We start from the raw sequence: 12,699 nt of genomic DNA, 5'->3' as shown, positions 1-12,699 counted from the left end.
TACTCCAAATCATCATGCTTCATGAATGGGGAAACTGAAGCCCTCAGCTCTACCCTTGCCTGCCCCTCCCCCCGCTTCTCATGGGCGGGGGAAAAAAAAGACAGCAGCCATTTCCAAAGAAGCATTTATTGGCATGCAGGGTCCATGCTAGAGGCTCCTTATTTCCAGGGCCAGGCCGGCGAGACAGAGCCCATTGCTCAGGACGCAGCCCAGATTGCAGAGAGAGGACAGGCCATGGTAGCGGAAGAAATTCTGGCGGAGAGCACTGTACTTGGGGTCCTTGTCTCGCAGCTGGCGGTAGGGATCGGGGCCCTGGTGGCTGCCTGGTACCTCCCCGCCCAGGCCCCGCTCCTTCTCCACGGTTTGCAGGGCCCGCATGGCAGCTGTGGTGCGGGGCTCCAGCCAGCGGGCGTTGACAGTGGCCAGCGTAAGGCTCAGGAACAGCAGGTAAAGCTGGCAGGGACAGCAGAGGAGAAGGTAAGCCATGCCTGGGAGGCCAGAGGGGCCCTAAGGAGGGCCCTTCTCAACGGCACAGGGGTTGGGGTGGGGACAGCACTGGATCAAAAGCCTGCCTCCCTGTCTTTCCTTGAACCCAGACTGAGGGCCCCAAAGCAGAGCTCCAGCTCTCCTACTCTGAAACTTGCAGCTCTGAAGGAAAGGCTCCATCCCCACCTCCTCCATCCCCCCCAAAACCTCCCAAGCCTCCTCTCCTCTGATACTGAGACTGGAAGTCCCCAGGGTAGGATCTCTTGCCTCAATGGCCACAGCCCAGACCCCAGAAGCTGACATTGGACCCACAGAGAGTGAATAAAAAGTCTTTGAGTGGCTTGGCATGGTGGCTCAATGCCTATAGTCCCAGCACTTTGGCTGAGGTGGGTGGATCACTTGAGGTCAAGAGTTCGAGACCAGCCTGGCCAACATGGCAAAACCCTGTCTCTACTAAAAATACAAAAATTAGCTGGGCGTGGTGGCTCCTGCCTCTAATCCCAGCTACTCAGTGGGCTGAGGTACGAGAATTGCTTGAACCCAGGAGGCGGAGGTTGCAGTGAGCCAAGATCACACCACTGCATTCCAGCCTGGGAGACAGAGCAAGACCCTGACTCAAACAAACAAACAAACAAACCAAAAAAACCCAAAAAGTATTTGAAGGCAGGCATAGTGGCTCATGCCTATAATCTGTAATCCTGGTGCTTTCAGAGATAAAGGTGGAAGCATGACTTGAGGCCAGGAGTTCAAGACCAACCTGAACAACACAGCAAGACTCTCATCTCTATTTTCATAATTAAGAAAAATGTTTTTGCCATTCTCACGTTGCTATAACCCCATCTCTATTTTGTTAAATCTTTGAATACCTTCTGCGCCTGTTTCATTAAAATAATTAAAAGAAAGAAAAAAACAGTCTGTGAAGTTCTAGTTACCTATAATCCCCTCCTGTCTCTATGAGATTATTCTTGAAAGACCTATCAGGTCTCACTTGCCCACATCTGTGGAACATAATGCAGGCAGGGGAAGGCTAGAGTCGAGAAATCTGAGATGCAGAGATCGTTTCTTGCCTTGTGGCCAGAAAAATGTGTGGAAGGGGGTAGGAAACTATAAATTCCCAGTCGGGCTGGTTTTTAAACAATAAGCTGGGGTCACTATCCCAGCTCAGCTGAGTCACCACAGATTGGCAGCAGGCCCAGCCAGCAGGAAGAGAGGGAACAGCAGCTAGTAGAGAGATGCTGAGGGGGACAGACAGGGCTAATGGGGACTGTTGTACAGGCTGTGCACTGCTCAAAGGTATCAAGAGCCCAGCTTTGTATCCACCAGGAAGAAGGGGCACTTTTTTTTTTTTTTCTGGAAAAGGTGTAGCCATAGGTGCTCACTGGGGTCTTGAGAACAAGTCTCCAGAGGGTAGTGGCGCTCAAGCCCACGTACCTGGCTGGCCTCCCAGAATGTGAGCTGAGCCCAGGCGTGCTGTGGAGCCAAGATGCAGAGGTTGATGAAGGCAGAGCCCATGGAGATGTGGAAGTAGAAAGGGAAGAGTTTGCTCTGCACTAGGCCGAAGGTATGTCGGGGAAGGCCTCGGAAAAGCAGGAAGCCTGCAGGATATGGGGGCCATAGGGATGTTAGGGCACTTCCAGGTTCCCCTCTTATTTCCATCCCCACTCCAGGTACTCATGACGTCCAAGCTGAGGGTCCCTACCTGAGACGAAGGTCACCCACATTTGCATGCCCCAGGCACCTGACAAGACCAGTAGATGGACCATCTTAATCAGGCCTCCCAGGTTCCCGCCTTCCTCCATCTTGCAGCCCTGGGAAGGAGGCACCAGGTGGCTCAGAACTTTACCTTTGCCTCGTGCGTGGCCTTCAGACCCTGTGAACCCGCTCGGGGACAGGGTAAGGGCCAATCCGTCAGAGATTCTGGCAAAGCAGCCCAGGAATGAGAGTGAGAAAGGCCCAAAGCAGTCAGGGCCCAAAGACAACCCTCGACCCCATCTCTCCAGTCAGCGCTCAAGATCTCAGGCTGTCTGGACCTCAATCTCCATGCCACTTCAGAGTCCCCCAAATTTCAGCCCCAGCAGCTCCAGCTCATAGCCTTAGGTTTTCAGAGACCACCCCACTAACTCCCAAATATCACCGCAGGGATCCAGGTCCGACAGCCAAGACCACCCCTCTCATAACAGAATCCCAGATGTAAGTAAGGTCAAGCTCCCCAAAGCCCCCGAGGAAACCCCAAATCTCATCCCGAGGACACCGATCCCACCGTTAGGAACCGGGACCTCAACCCACAGCGCCCGGATTCCGAGAACAGAGGCGCCGGGGCCAAACGGGCTGAATTCGGTACCTCACTCCAGCGCCCCCGGGTGGACAGTGACCCCTCCTCCACCGTGTCCCCTGGTGGGTTTCCCCCAACCAAGAATTCGTCCCGCCTCCCAGCTGAGCCCGAAACCAATCGGATCGTAAATCTGTAGCTTTCTGTCCCGCCCTCTTGGGGACTGACTAATCGATTGGTAGAAACTCACCTGGGATCCCGCCCCCTCCACGGGCTTTTATCCAATTACACCGCGACTACTAAGAGTGACGGCGTCAATGAGGCCTTTGGCTACTCCGACGGGGCGGAACTAAAATGCTGGCCACACCCTTCTCTGTGACTCCTTCAGCCTTTGAGCTTTTTAATACGATGGTGTCCCCGCGGGATCAAATTTCAGCGTCACAGCTGAGGCCTGGCTTCGCGGTCCCTGATGGGAGATCATGAACAGGTGGTATGTGGTAGGTGGGCGTCTATAGCCCGGAGGGTGCAGAATTCACAATCCAGGGGGCGGGGCCAGGTTGATGACCCCGCCCCTTTCCCTAAATAATTTTCCCTAGAGGGACGCGGAAGCAAAACCGGGGTGGGCGGGGAGAGAGGAGACACGATTGGGGACCTGAGCTGGTTCTCAAATGCCTCTCCTTTTCGACTCCAAGCCTCCCAGGCTTCCTACGGTCCCTAAGTCCCAGGTTCTCAGCGTGACATTTCAGAGCAAACACAGATTCCCATTACTGTATACCACGCACTGGCATGGATTAATTCATTTAATCACAACAGCCCAGTAAGGTGGATATTATGACATCCCTTTTTTTTTTTTTTTTGAGACGGAGTCTCGCTCTGTCGCCAGGCTGGAGTGCAGTGGCACGATCTCGGCTCACTGCAACCTCTGCCTCCCGGGTTCAAGCGATTCTCCTGCCTCAACCTCCCGAGTAGCTGGGACTACAACAGTCCGCCAACACGCCCAGATAATTTTTGTATTTTTAGTAGAGAGGGGGTTTCACCATGATGGCCAAGATGGTCTCGATCTGTTGACCTCGTGATCCGCCCGCCTCAGCCTCCCAAAGTGCTGGGATTACAGGCGTGAGCCACTGCACCAGGCCCCAACATCCCGTTTTTATAGTTGGGGACACTGAGGCATGGAGAGTTTCAGGAACGCCACCAGCATTACACAGCTGGAAGGGACAGAGCTAGGATTTGAACCCAGGCCATCTAGCTGGAGAGTTTTCTTGCTTAACCATTATGTTCTGCTGCCCCTGGAAGTGAGGACCTCCCTGAGGCAATGACTCTTGGAGGGGCAGATTAGGACATTTCAGGCAGAAGAAAAATGTGTACATCACAGGGTGGGTGTGAAGATCCAGTGAGTGCTTAGGGATGCCCAGAACTCAATTAGGTGCTCAGAAAATAGGAGCCTAAAAAAGAATTAGGGAAGATTTTACCGAAGATATGCTGAGTAGTTTTTGTTTGTTTGTTTGAGACAGATTTTCGCTCTTGTTTCCCAGGCTGGAGGCAATGGCGTGATCTCAGTTCACTGCAACCTCCGCCTCCCAGGTTCAAGTGATTCTCCTGCCTCAGCCTCCCAAGTAGCTGGGATTACAGGCGTGTGCCATCACGCCTGGCTAATTTTGTATTTTTAGTAGAGATGGGGTTTCACCATGTTGGTCAGGCTGATCTCAAACTCCTGACCTCAGGTGATCTGCCCACCTCGACCTCCCAAAGTGCTGAGATTACAGACGTGAGCCACCACGCCCAGCCTGAGTAGGGTTTTGAAGGACGTGTAGGAGTCTTCCAGGCAGACTGAATCAGGAAAAGGACACCAGGCAGAAGGCCTGGCATGGGAGACAAAAGAGAAAGTTCTAGAGGATTTGGGGGAACAGGCTGAGTGTGACTCAGGGCAAGGTGTCTTTCACCTAGAAGTTTCTCCAGACAGACCTGCCCCAGTTATCTCCATCTGTGCCATCCCTGACTATACTGGAGAGGGAGGGGAGCTGGATATGAGACCCAGAGCTCGGCTCTTTCCTGTTTTTTCCAGGCCTCTTTCCTAGCACAGCCCTGGGCCCCAATTCAGCTAACATTTATTGAATAGATATGCCTGGCCTCTCTTGCTCACACTCTATGGCTGGCATTTACCTGTGGGGCCAGGTCCAAGCTCCTGGCTTCGCCGTCAATGCCTTCCTTGAGCTGCTCTGCTAACCTCTTGCTGCTTCCTCTTGGACCCTGATTCAGCCATCACAAATGTAACAGCATAGAGCATGTGATTCCACACCTCCAAGCTTTTGCACATGCTGTTCCCTGCCAAGAAAGCCCTTCCTTTAAGCCAGTGTCAATGTCCCTGTTTTCTTTGGGCTCTTCTGAGGCCTGATATTTTACTTTGGGGTCTTCTGGGTCCTTCTCACTGCCCTGCCCAAATCTTGGGGCTGGGATCATCTTTTTTTTTGGAGACCAAGTCTCGCGCTCTGTTGCCCAGGCTGAAGTACAGTGGTGTAATCTCGGCTCACTGCAACCTCTGACTCCTAGGTTCAAGCAATTTTCCTGCTTCAGCCGCCCAAGTAGCTGGGATTACAGACACCCACCAGCAAGCCTGGCTAATTTTTGTATTTTTAGTAGAAACAGGGTTTCATCATGTTGGCCAGGCTAGTCTTGAACTCCCAACCTCAAATGATCCTCCCGCCTTAGCCTCATAAAGTGCTGGGATTACAGATGTGAGCCATCGTGCCTGGCCATACCTGACTTTGGGACCATGTTTCATCCAGCTTTGGCTTCTACCATAACAGAGAAGCCTTGAGTTTAGGGCTGAGACATCTCTGGAATGTCAGGGAGGGTCTGGGCGCAGTGGGGACATGGGGACTTATCTCAAAGCAGCCACTGCTTCCCTACTCACAGCAACCCTCTTTTGGCTGGCCTACCCCAGGACCCTGACTACTCTGTGTCCTGCCTCTACTCACCTCCCTCACCCTCCAGCATGTGTTTGCCTGCTAACACGAAGTGTGAGAAGTACTGGGATTCATAGGGGGTGGGGGGCACTGCTGTAGGGCTGGGGATGCTGGGAGGGGCTGGGAATGCAAGGGGTGCTCTGCACTGTCCCTCAAGGAAGCCCTCACTCCTAGGCTCTTCCTTGGACAAGGCTCTCGAGTGTACAGCTCACTGGTCCAGGACCCCACAGCGGGAGACCTTGGGATGCCCTGCTTCTGGGGACGTAGTGAGGAGTGTAGACTGGATGCCAGTGGTGGGCTTGGGGCCTCCACCACAAGGGGCTCCCCTTTCCCCAACCCAGACCTGAAGAAGGAGTGCCGTAATAACCAGGACGTTTTGAAGAGGCATCACAACGTAGCTAAGGTCACCCCAACCCAAGAAACCCTTTCAATGCAGAAAACCACTGCAATCTACTGCTGTGGGGCTTAGGGAAGGGGCTGTAAGGCAGAGGGACTCCCATGAACACGCCCACTGTGTGTGTCTTCAGCACCTAGAACAGCGCCTAGCACTCAGCAGGCCCTCATTAAACAAGTCTTTTTTTTTTTTTTTTTTTTTTGAGACGGAGTTTCACTCTTGTTACCCAGGCTGGAGTGCAATGGCGCGATCTCGGCTCACCGCAACCTCCGCCCCGCCTCCTGCGTTCAGGCAATTCTCCTGCCTCAGCCTCCTGAGTAGCTGGGATTACAGGCACGCGCCACCATGCCCAGCTAATTTTTTGTATTTTTAGTAGAGACGGGGTTTCACCACGTTGACCAGGATGTTCTCGATCTCTTGACCTCGTGATCCACCCGCCTCGGCCTCTCAAAGTGCTGGGATTACAGGCTTGAGCCACCGCGCCCGGCAAGTCTTAAATGAAGGGATGATGGAATGAATGGAAGCAAAGAGTGTGGTTGTGTGTCTTCCATGGGGATTTCTGAACATGTGTAGCCCAAGGGGGAGGTGCATGAATATGCCTGGAGTGCAGCTTTGCATGCACTTGTGGTTTGGGACACTGAGAACTGAGGAGATTCAACTCTTGTCCAGCCCTCCAAACTGGGTTGGGGTGAACAAGGAGGCAGCTCAGGGGCAAATTTCTACTCCCCTCTTGTTTCTCTTCCTTAGAAGCCCTTGGAGACCAGCTCTTCCAAAGTCAAAGGTGAGAAAGCTTCTTCCCAATGAGACTGTGTGGGGAAGACCTGCTGGTTCTTACCTCTACCCTCTGCCCCAGCAACAGCTGACCCTCTGCCAAGGTCACCCATTCACTCCTGCTCAAGGCTCACTGGGCCCCTGTTCTAAATCTTACCCCCTGTCCCTACTGCTACTCTGAGCCTTTGCTGACCTCTGCCCTGCCCTTGCCCCAGACCCCACCCCTCCCAGTCCTGGTTCACCACCCTCTCCTCTGCCCACAGCCAAAACCATTGTGATGATTCCTGACTCCCAGAAGCTCCTGCGATGTGAACTTGAGTCACTCAAGAGCCAGCTACAGGCCCAGACCAAGGTGAACCACCTTGGCCCTGTTGCCAGCAACCTCTGTTTCTCCTTGCCCTCCCCTCCTTCCTGTCACCCCAAGGTTGACCTCTTTCCCCCAGGCTTTTGAGTTCCTGAACCACTCAGTGACCGTGTTGGAGAAGGAGAGCTGCTTGCAGCAAATCAAGATTCAGCAGCTTGAAGGTTAGGACTGGCCAGAGATGAAGGTCAGGCAAGGTCAGGCAAGGCCAGGCACGGTGGCTCATGCCTGTAATCCCAGGCCAAGGCGGATGGATCACGAGGTCAGGAGTTCAAGACCAGCCTGGCCAAAATGGTGAAGCCCCATCTCTACTAAAAATACCAAAATTACCTGGGCATGTTGGTGCGATCCTGTAATTCCATCTACTCAGGAGGCCGAGGCAGGAGAATTGCTTGAACTAGGACCTGGGAGGTGGAGGTTGCAGTGAACTGAGATTGTGCCACTGCACTCCAGCCTGGGTTACTAAACTCCATCTCAAAAGAAAAAAAAAAGCCAGCATTTTGGGAGGCCGAAAGAGGGTGGATCACTTGAGGTCAGGAGTTCGAGACCAACCTGGGCACAACATGGTGAAATTCCATCTCTACTGAAAAAAAAAAAAAAAAAGGCCGGGCTCGGAGGCTCATGTCTGTAATCTCAGCACATTGGGAGGCCAAGGCAGGTGGATCACCTGAGGTCAGGAGATTGAGACCAGCCTGACCAATATGGTGAAACCCCATCTCTACTAAAAATACAAATATTAGCTGAGGCATGGTGGTATGCGCCTGTAGTCCCAGCTACTCAGGAGGCTGAGAAAGGAGAATTGCTTGAACCCAGGAGGCAGAAGTTGCAGTGAGCCGATACCACACTACTGCACTCCAGCCTGGACAACAAAGTGAGACTCTGTCTCAAAAAAAAAAAAAAAAAATCAGGCTGGAAGCTGGTCCTGTTGGAATCAGCTGGACCAGGCCAGGGTGAGAGAAATTGGGAGAGTCTTGGGAGAGTCTGGGTTCTGGGTCAAGATTAGGATAAGCTGGGTTCAGGGTGGGATCAGGGCTCAGTCTAGGTCCCACACTCTCTGCAGAGGTGCTGAGCCCCACAGGCCGCCAGGGAGAGAAGGAGGGGCACAAGTCAGGCCCCTCTTTGGAGCAGGTCCAGCAGGAGCTTTATGGGGCCCTGGCCCAAGGCCTGCAGGGGCTGGAGAAGACCCTGCATAACAGTGAGGAGGTGCAGCATGCCCGCACCATTCACTGCCTGCAGCTGCTGGCCCAGGAGATCCATGACAGGTGGCTGATGGTGGGAGGGCAGGCAGGAGTCCACGGGAGGGAAGAGAGATCAGGAACTGGGGAACCGAGGCAGGATCAGGGAAATGTCAGAGGCCTGGGTGAGGAAGACTGGGGGATGATGGAAAGCCTGAGGGACAACAAGAGGGAATGAGGCCTGGTGCGGTGACTCATGGCTGTAATCCCAGCACTTTGGAAGGCCAAGATGGGCGGGTCACCTGAGACCAGCCTGGACAACATGGTGAAAGCCTACGTCTACTAAAAATACAAAAATTAGTCGGGTATGGTGGCCGGTGTCTGTAATCCCAGCTACTGGGGAAGCTGAGGCAGGAGAACCACTGGAACCCGGGAGGCAGAGGTTGCAGTGAGCCGAGATCGCGCCACTGCACTCCATCCTGGGTGGCAGAGTGAGACTATGCCTCAAAAAAAATAAATAAATAAAAGAGGAGAGGATGAGAGGCTCAGGGGAGACAGGTGGCTGGTGGGGGTTGGGGAATGGGAGACTGAGAGGCCAGAAGGCAGGGAAGACAGAAAGCTGGAGGTGGGATCGAAAAGGAGGCCAGGGGATCAGAAAGCGGGGGTGGCAGGGAAGGCTGAGAGGACAGGAGGCTGGGGGTGTAGAAAGTCCGGGGACAGGAGGTGGGGAGGTGGAGGCCAGGTGATAGGAGGCTGAGTGAGTTGGGAGAGGCTGAAAGAATGGGAGGCTGGGGATCAGAAGGAAAGGATGGGGATGAGGGTAGCGGGGTTGTAGAAAGCGGGGGAAATGGACAGGAAGGTGTGGGGAGGGGACAGAGTTGGGGGGATGGGTGGTCAGGAGCCAGGCAGTGAGTGTAGGTCTAGGCTGCACTGTCCCCTCAGCAAGAAGTTCCTGTGGGAGGAGCTGGAACTGGTTTGGGAAGAGGCGACCTGCATCTATCAGAAGCTCCGTGAGTGCCTGGAGCCACAGCCAGGGGTGGGGGAGGGGGGTCCTTCTTTAGCCCCTGTCCCCTTGAGCCCCCTCCCTCCACAGAGGCCCAGGAGGATGAGATCTCAGAGAACCTGGTGAACATTCAGAAAATGCAGAAAACGCAGGTGAAATGCCGCAAAGTGAGTGGAGGAGATGGGAGAGGGAGGGATGGGGATTTTGGTCAGCCTCCCCATCAGATTGAAGATTGGGTTCAAATCTGAGCTCTGTCCCTCACTGCTGTGTTACTGTGGGCGTCACTCAACCTCTCTGAGCCTGTTTCCTCATCTGTATAATGGGTATAATAATAACTCATCCTGGCCGACGCCTGTAATCCCAGGACTTTGGGAGGCCAAGGTGGGCAGATCACCTGAGGTCAGGAGTTCAAGACCAGCCTGGCCAACATGGTGAAACCCTGTCTCTACTAAAAATACAAAAATTAGCTGGGTGTGGTGGCAGGCACATGTAATCCCAGCTACTCAGGAACCTGAGGCTGGAGAATTGCTTGAACCCAGGAGGTGGAGGTTGCAGTGAGCTGAGATTGCCCCATTGCACTCCAGCCTGGGTGACAAGAGCAAAACTCCATTATCAAAAAAAACCCTCATCCTGTTGAGCACGGTGGCTCATGCCTGTTATCTCAGCACTTTGGGAGGCTGAGGTGGGTGGACGGCTTGAGCCCAGGAGTTCAAGACCAGCCTGGGCAACATGGTGAAACCCTGTCTCTACAAAAAAAAAAAAAAAAAAAAAAAATGGCTGGGTGTGTTGGCATGTGCCTGTAGACCCAGCTACTCAGAAGGCTGAGATGGGGGGATCACTTAAGCCTGGGAGGTTGAGGCTGCAGTGAGCCCTGATAGCACCACTGCACTCCAGCCTGGGTGACAGAGTGAGACCCTGTCTCAAAAAACAAACGATAACAACAACAAACACTCATCCCTACCTGATCAGGTGTCTGTGTCAGCTGAGTATTAAGCACTTGAATGCAGCCTGGCATAAAATAAGTGCTGTGTAACAGTCACCTTTTACTGTTGTCACTATTATTATGATTGCTATTCTCTCATCCCTCCCCACCTCAGATCCTGACCAAGATGAAGCAGCAGGGTTATGAGACATCTGCCTGGCCGGAGACTGAGGAGATACCGCAGGGAGCCGACGGCTGCTGGAAGGATGACCTCCAGAAGGAACTGAGTGACATATGGTGATGCCCAGCCCTCAGTCTGACCCTGACCCTCATGTGAACCCCTTTCCCAAACGGGATCTGGCAATGACTTCCAGAACCTGGAGCCCACCTGAGTCCACAGCTCCCTTGCCCCTAGGACTCACCCCCACCATGGCCCCCAACCTTAATCCTACTGCTGTCCACTCCCTGAGCAGTCTGGAGTCTCCCAGGACCCCCAGCTCCTCATCTTCCTGCAGGTCTGCTGTGCACGTGCTGCAGAACTCCATCAACGGCCTCATCATGTCTTCAGGGGCTCGTCCCAAGGCCTCAAGGGGTGAGGGAGGCTGAGAATTGTCCAGGGGTGGGAGGTCATTGTCTAGCTTCACTCGGGGGGGCTATGTTCAGAGAGCCTACTTGGGAGTGACATCCATCTGTTGGGTGTTATTCTGATAGTCACATTAAGGAGTCACTTGGATCTTTTTTTTTTTTTTTGAGACAGAGTCTCACTCTGTCACCCAGGCTGGAGTGCAGTGGCACAATCTCGGCTCACTGCAACCTCTGCCTCCCGGGTTCAAATGATTCTCCTGCCTCAGCCTCCCGAGTAGCTGGGACTACAGGTGTGTACCAGCACACCCAACTAATTTTTTTGTATTTTTAGTAGAGACAGGGTTTCACCGTGTTAGCCAGGATAGTGTCGATCTCCTGACCTCGTGATCTGCCCGCCTCAGCCTCCCAAAGTGATGGGATTACAGGTGTGAGCCACCGTGCCTGGCCCTGTCACTTGGATCTTATATGAGTCCATGGGGACCCCATGCAGTGGCTCATGCCTATAATCCTAATATTTTGGGAGGCCGAGGTGGGAGGATTGCTTGAGTGCAGGAGTTTGAGACCAGCCTGAGAAACATACTGAGACCCCATCTTTACAAAAAATCTAAAAATTAACTGGGTGATGGTGCACACCTGCAGTCTTAGCTACTCAGGAGGCTGAGGCAGGAGGATCTCTTGAGCCTGGGAGGTTGGGGCTGCAGTGAGCCATGATCATTCCACTGCACTCCAGCCTGGGCAACAGAGCGAGACCTCATCTCACAAAAAAAAAGATGTCAGTCGGGTAAAATTCAAGGGTCACTGAAGTCATAATTTGGTGTCACAATGAATCACATTCAAGGGACTTGGGGGTCGTGGTTTAAGTATCAGTGAGGTATACTATGAAGGGACACAGGGCATATATTTGGAGGTTACTTGAGGGTTCTATTCAGGGTACCTGTCCCTCCTACAGGCCACAAGGGGCACCGGCACCTGAGCCGTCCACTCCCCTCCTGTGACTCTGACTCTGACTCTGACCAGGACCTCTCTCAGCCACCTTTCAACCTTTCAGCAAGAGTCGTCGTTCCTTCCCACACGGTACATATTCTTCCCCCCACCCCCCCACCCATTCCCCTCCTGACCGGCCCTGGACTCCCAGTCTAGACCCTCAGGACAGCCCCAGATCCCGATCTGGACATTCGGTCCCTGCCCTGCAGCCCTGGAGTCCCCCGGACCTGGTCAGGCCCTGACCCACCCTCTCTCTCCACAGGTTGAGCAGCCGGGACTGCTCTCCCTGAAGACCCCTCCAGAGAGAAAATAAACTAGCCGAGACCCTCTTCTCACCCTGGACTGTTAGTCTTGCTGCTTCCTGTGCTAGGAATCCCCCTGCCTTCCCAATTTACTCTTCGGTGTTGCGGGGGAGGCGTGTAGAGACCCCAGAGGTCTTTTGGGATGTGTGGGCTTGGAATCAGGGGACATGGTGAAGCCAGATTTAATATATGACAAGGCAAGGAGTCATTCTGTCCAGATACGAGCGGCCAGACAGACTTCCACGCTGGCCATAGAACCTTCCTTTCTGGGGGGCCCTGGTGAATGGGGAAACTGAGGCCCAGAGAGCAAGGGGCACGGACATGCTCTGAAGCCCTTCCCTGCTATTACCCTTGGAGCCCTCCCCAACCCCAGGGTCTTCCCTCTGTACATCCATTCTTGGTTCCTTCCCACAATTGATGCTAACACGCCCCGCCCCCAAGAGCACAGAGCCCCCGCCCCATCCCGCTAATGAGGCCCCGC

The 12,699-nt window shown here is 53.8% G+C and overlaps 2 protein-coding genes across 3 annotated transcripts; one reads left to right on the top strand and one right to left on the bottom strand.

Moving 5' to 3' along the window:
• Positions 1–110: 110 nt before the first annotated feature.
• Positions 111–2,898, bottom strand: TMEM205 (transmembrane protein 205). 2 transcript variants are annotated; one of them, XM_012436294.3, is made up of 4 exons: positions 2,828–2,898; positions 2,186–2,294; positions 1,918–2,081; positions 111–453 (listed from the first exon to the last, which is right to left on the bottom strand). In XM_012436294.3, exons 2-4 carry the CDS (start codon positions 2,283–2,285, stop codon positions 148–150), a joined length of 570 nt encoding a protein of 189 aa, XP_012291717.2. In that variant the 5' UTR covers positions 2,286–2,294; positions 2,828–2,898; the 3' UTR covers positions 111–147. The 2 variants fall into 2 exon arrangements, with proteins under 2 accessions (XP_012291717.2, XP_012291716.2); XM_012436293.3 differs by having other exon boundaries at positions 2,747–2,889.
• On the top strand, positions 2,423–12,258 carry CCDC159 (coiled-coil domain containing 159). Its single transcript, XM_064382141.1, has 13 exons — positions 2,423–2,428; positions 2,775–2,942; positions 5,879–6,115; positions 6,863–6,896; positions 7,150–7,238; positions 7,330–7,411; positions 8,308–8,509; positions 9,365–9,432; positions 9,516–9,592; positions 10,523–10,644; positions 10,863–10,939; positions 11,882–12,006; positions 12,179–12,258. Exons 1-13 carry the CDS (start codon positions 2,423–2,425, stop codon positions 12,227–12,229), a joined length of 1,338 nt encoding a protein of 445 aa, XP_064238211.1. The 3' UTR covers positions 12,230–12,258.
• Positions 12,259–12,699: the final 441 nt, after the last annotated feature.

Source organism: Aotus nancymaae, unplaced genomic scaffold (assembly GCF_030222135.1).
Source record: "Aotus nancymaae isolate 86718 unplaced genomic scaffold, 86718_ANA_hifiasm-v0.15.2.pri h1tg000028l, whole genome shotgun sequence".
NCBI lineage: Eukaryota > Metazoa > Chordata > Mammalia > Primates > Aotidae > Aotus > Aotus nancymaae.
The sequence above is the reverse complement of the archived record's forward strand: the minus strand, read 5'-3'. Positions and strand labels throughout refer to the sequence as shown.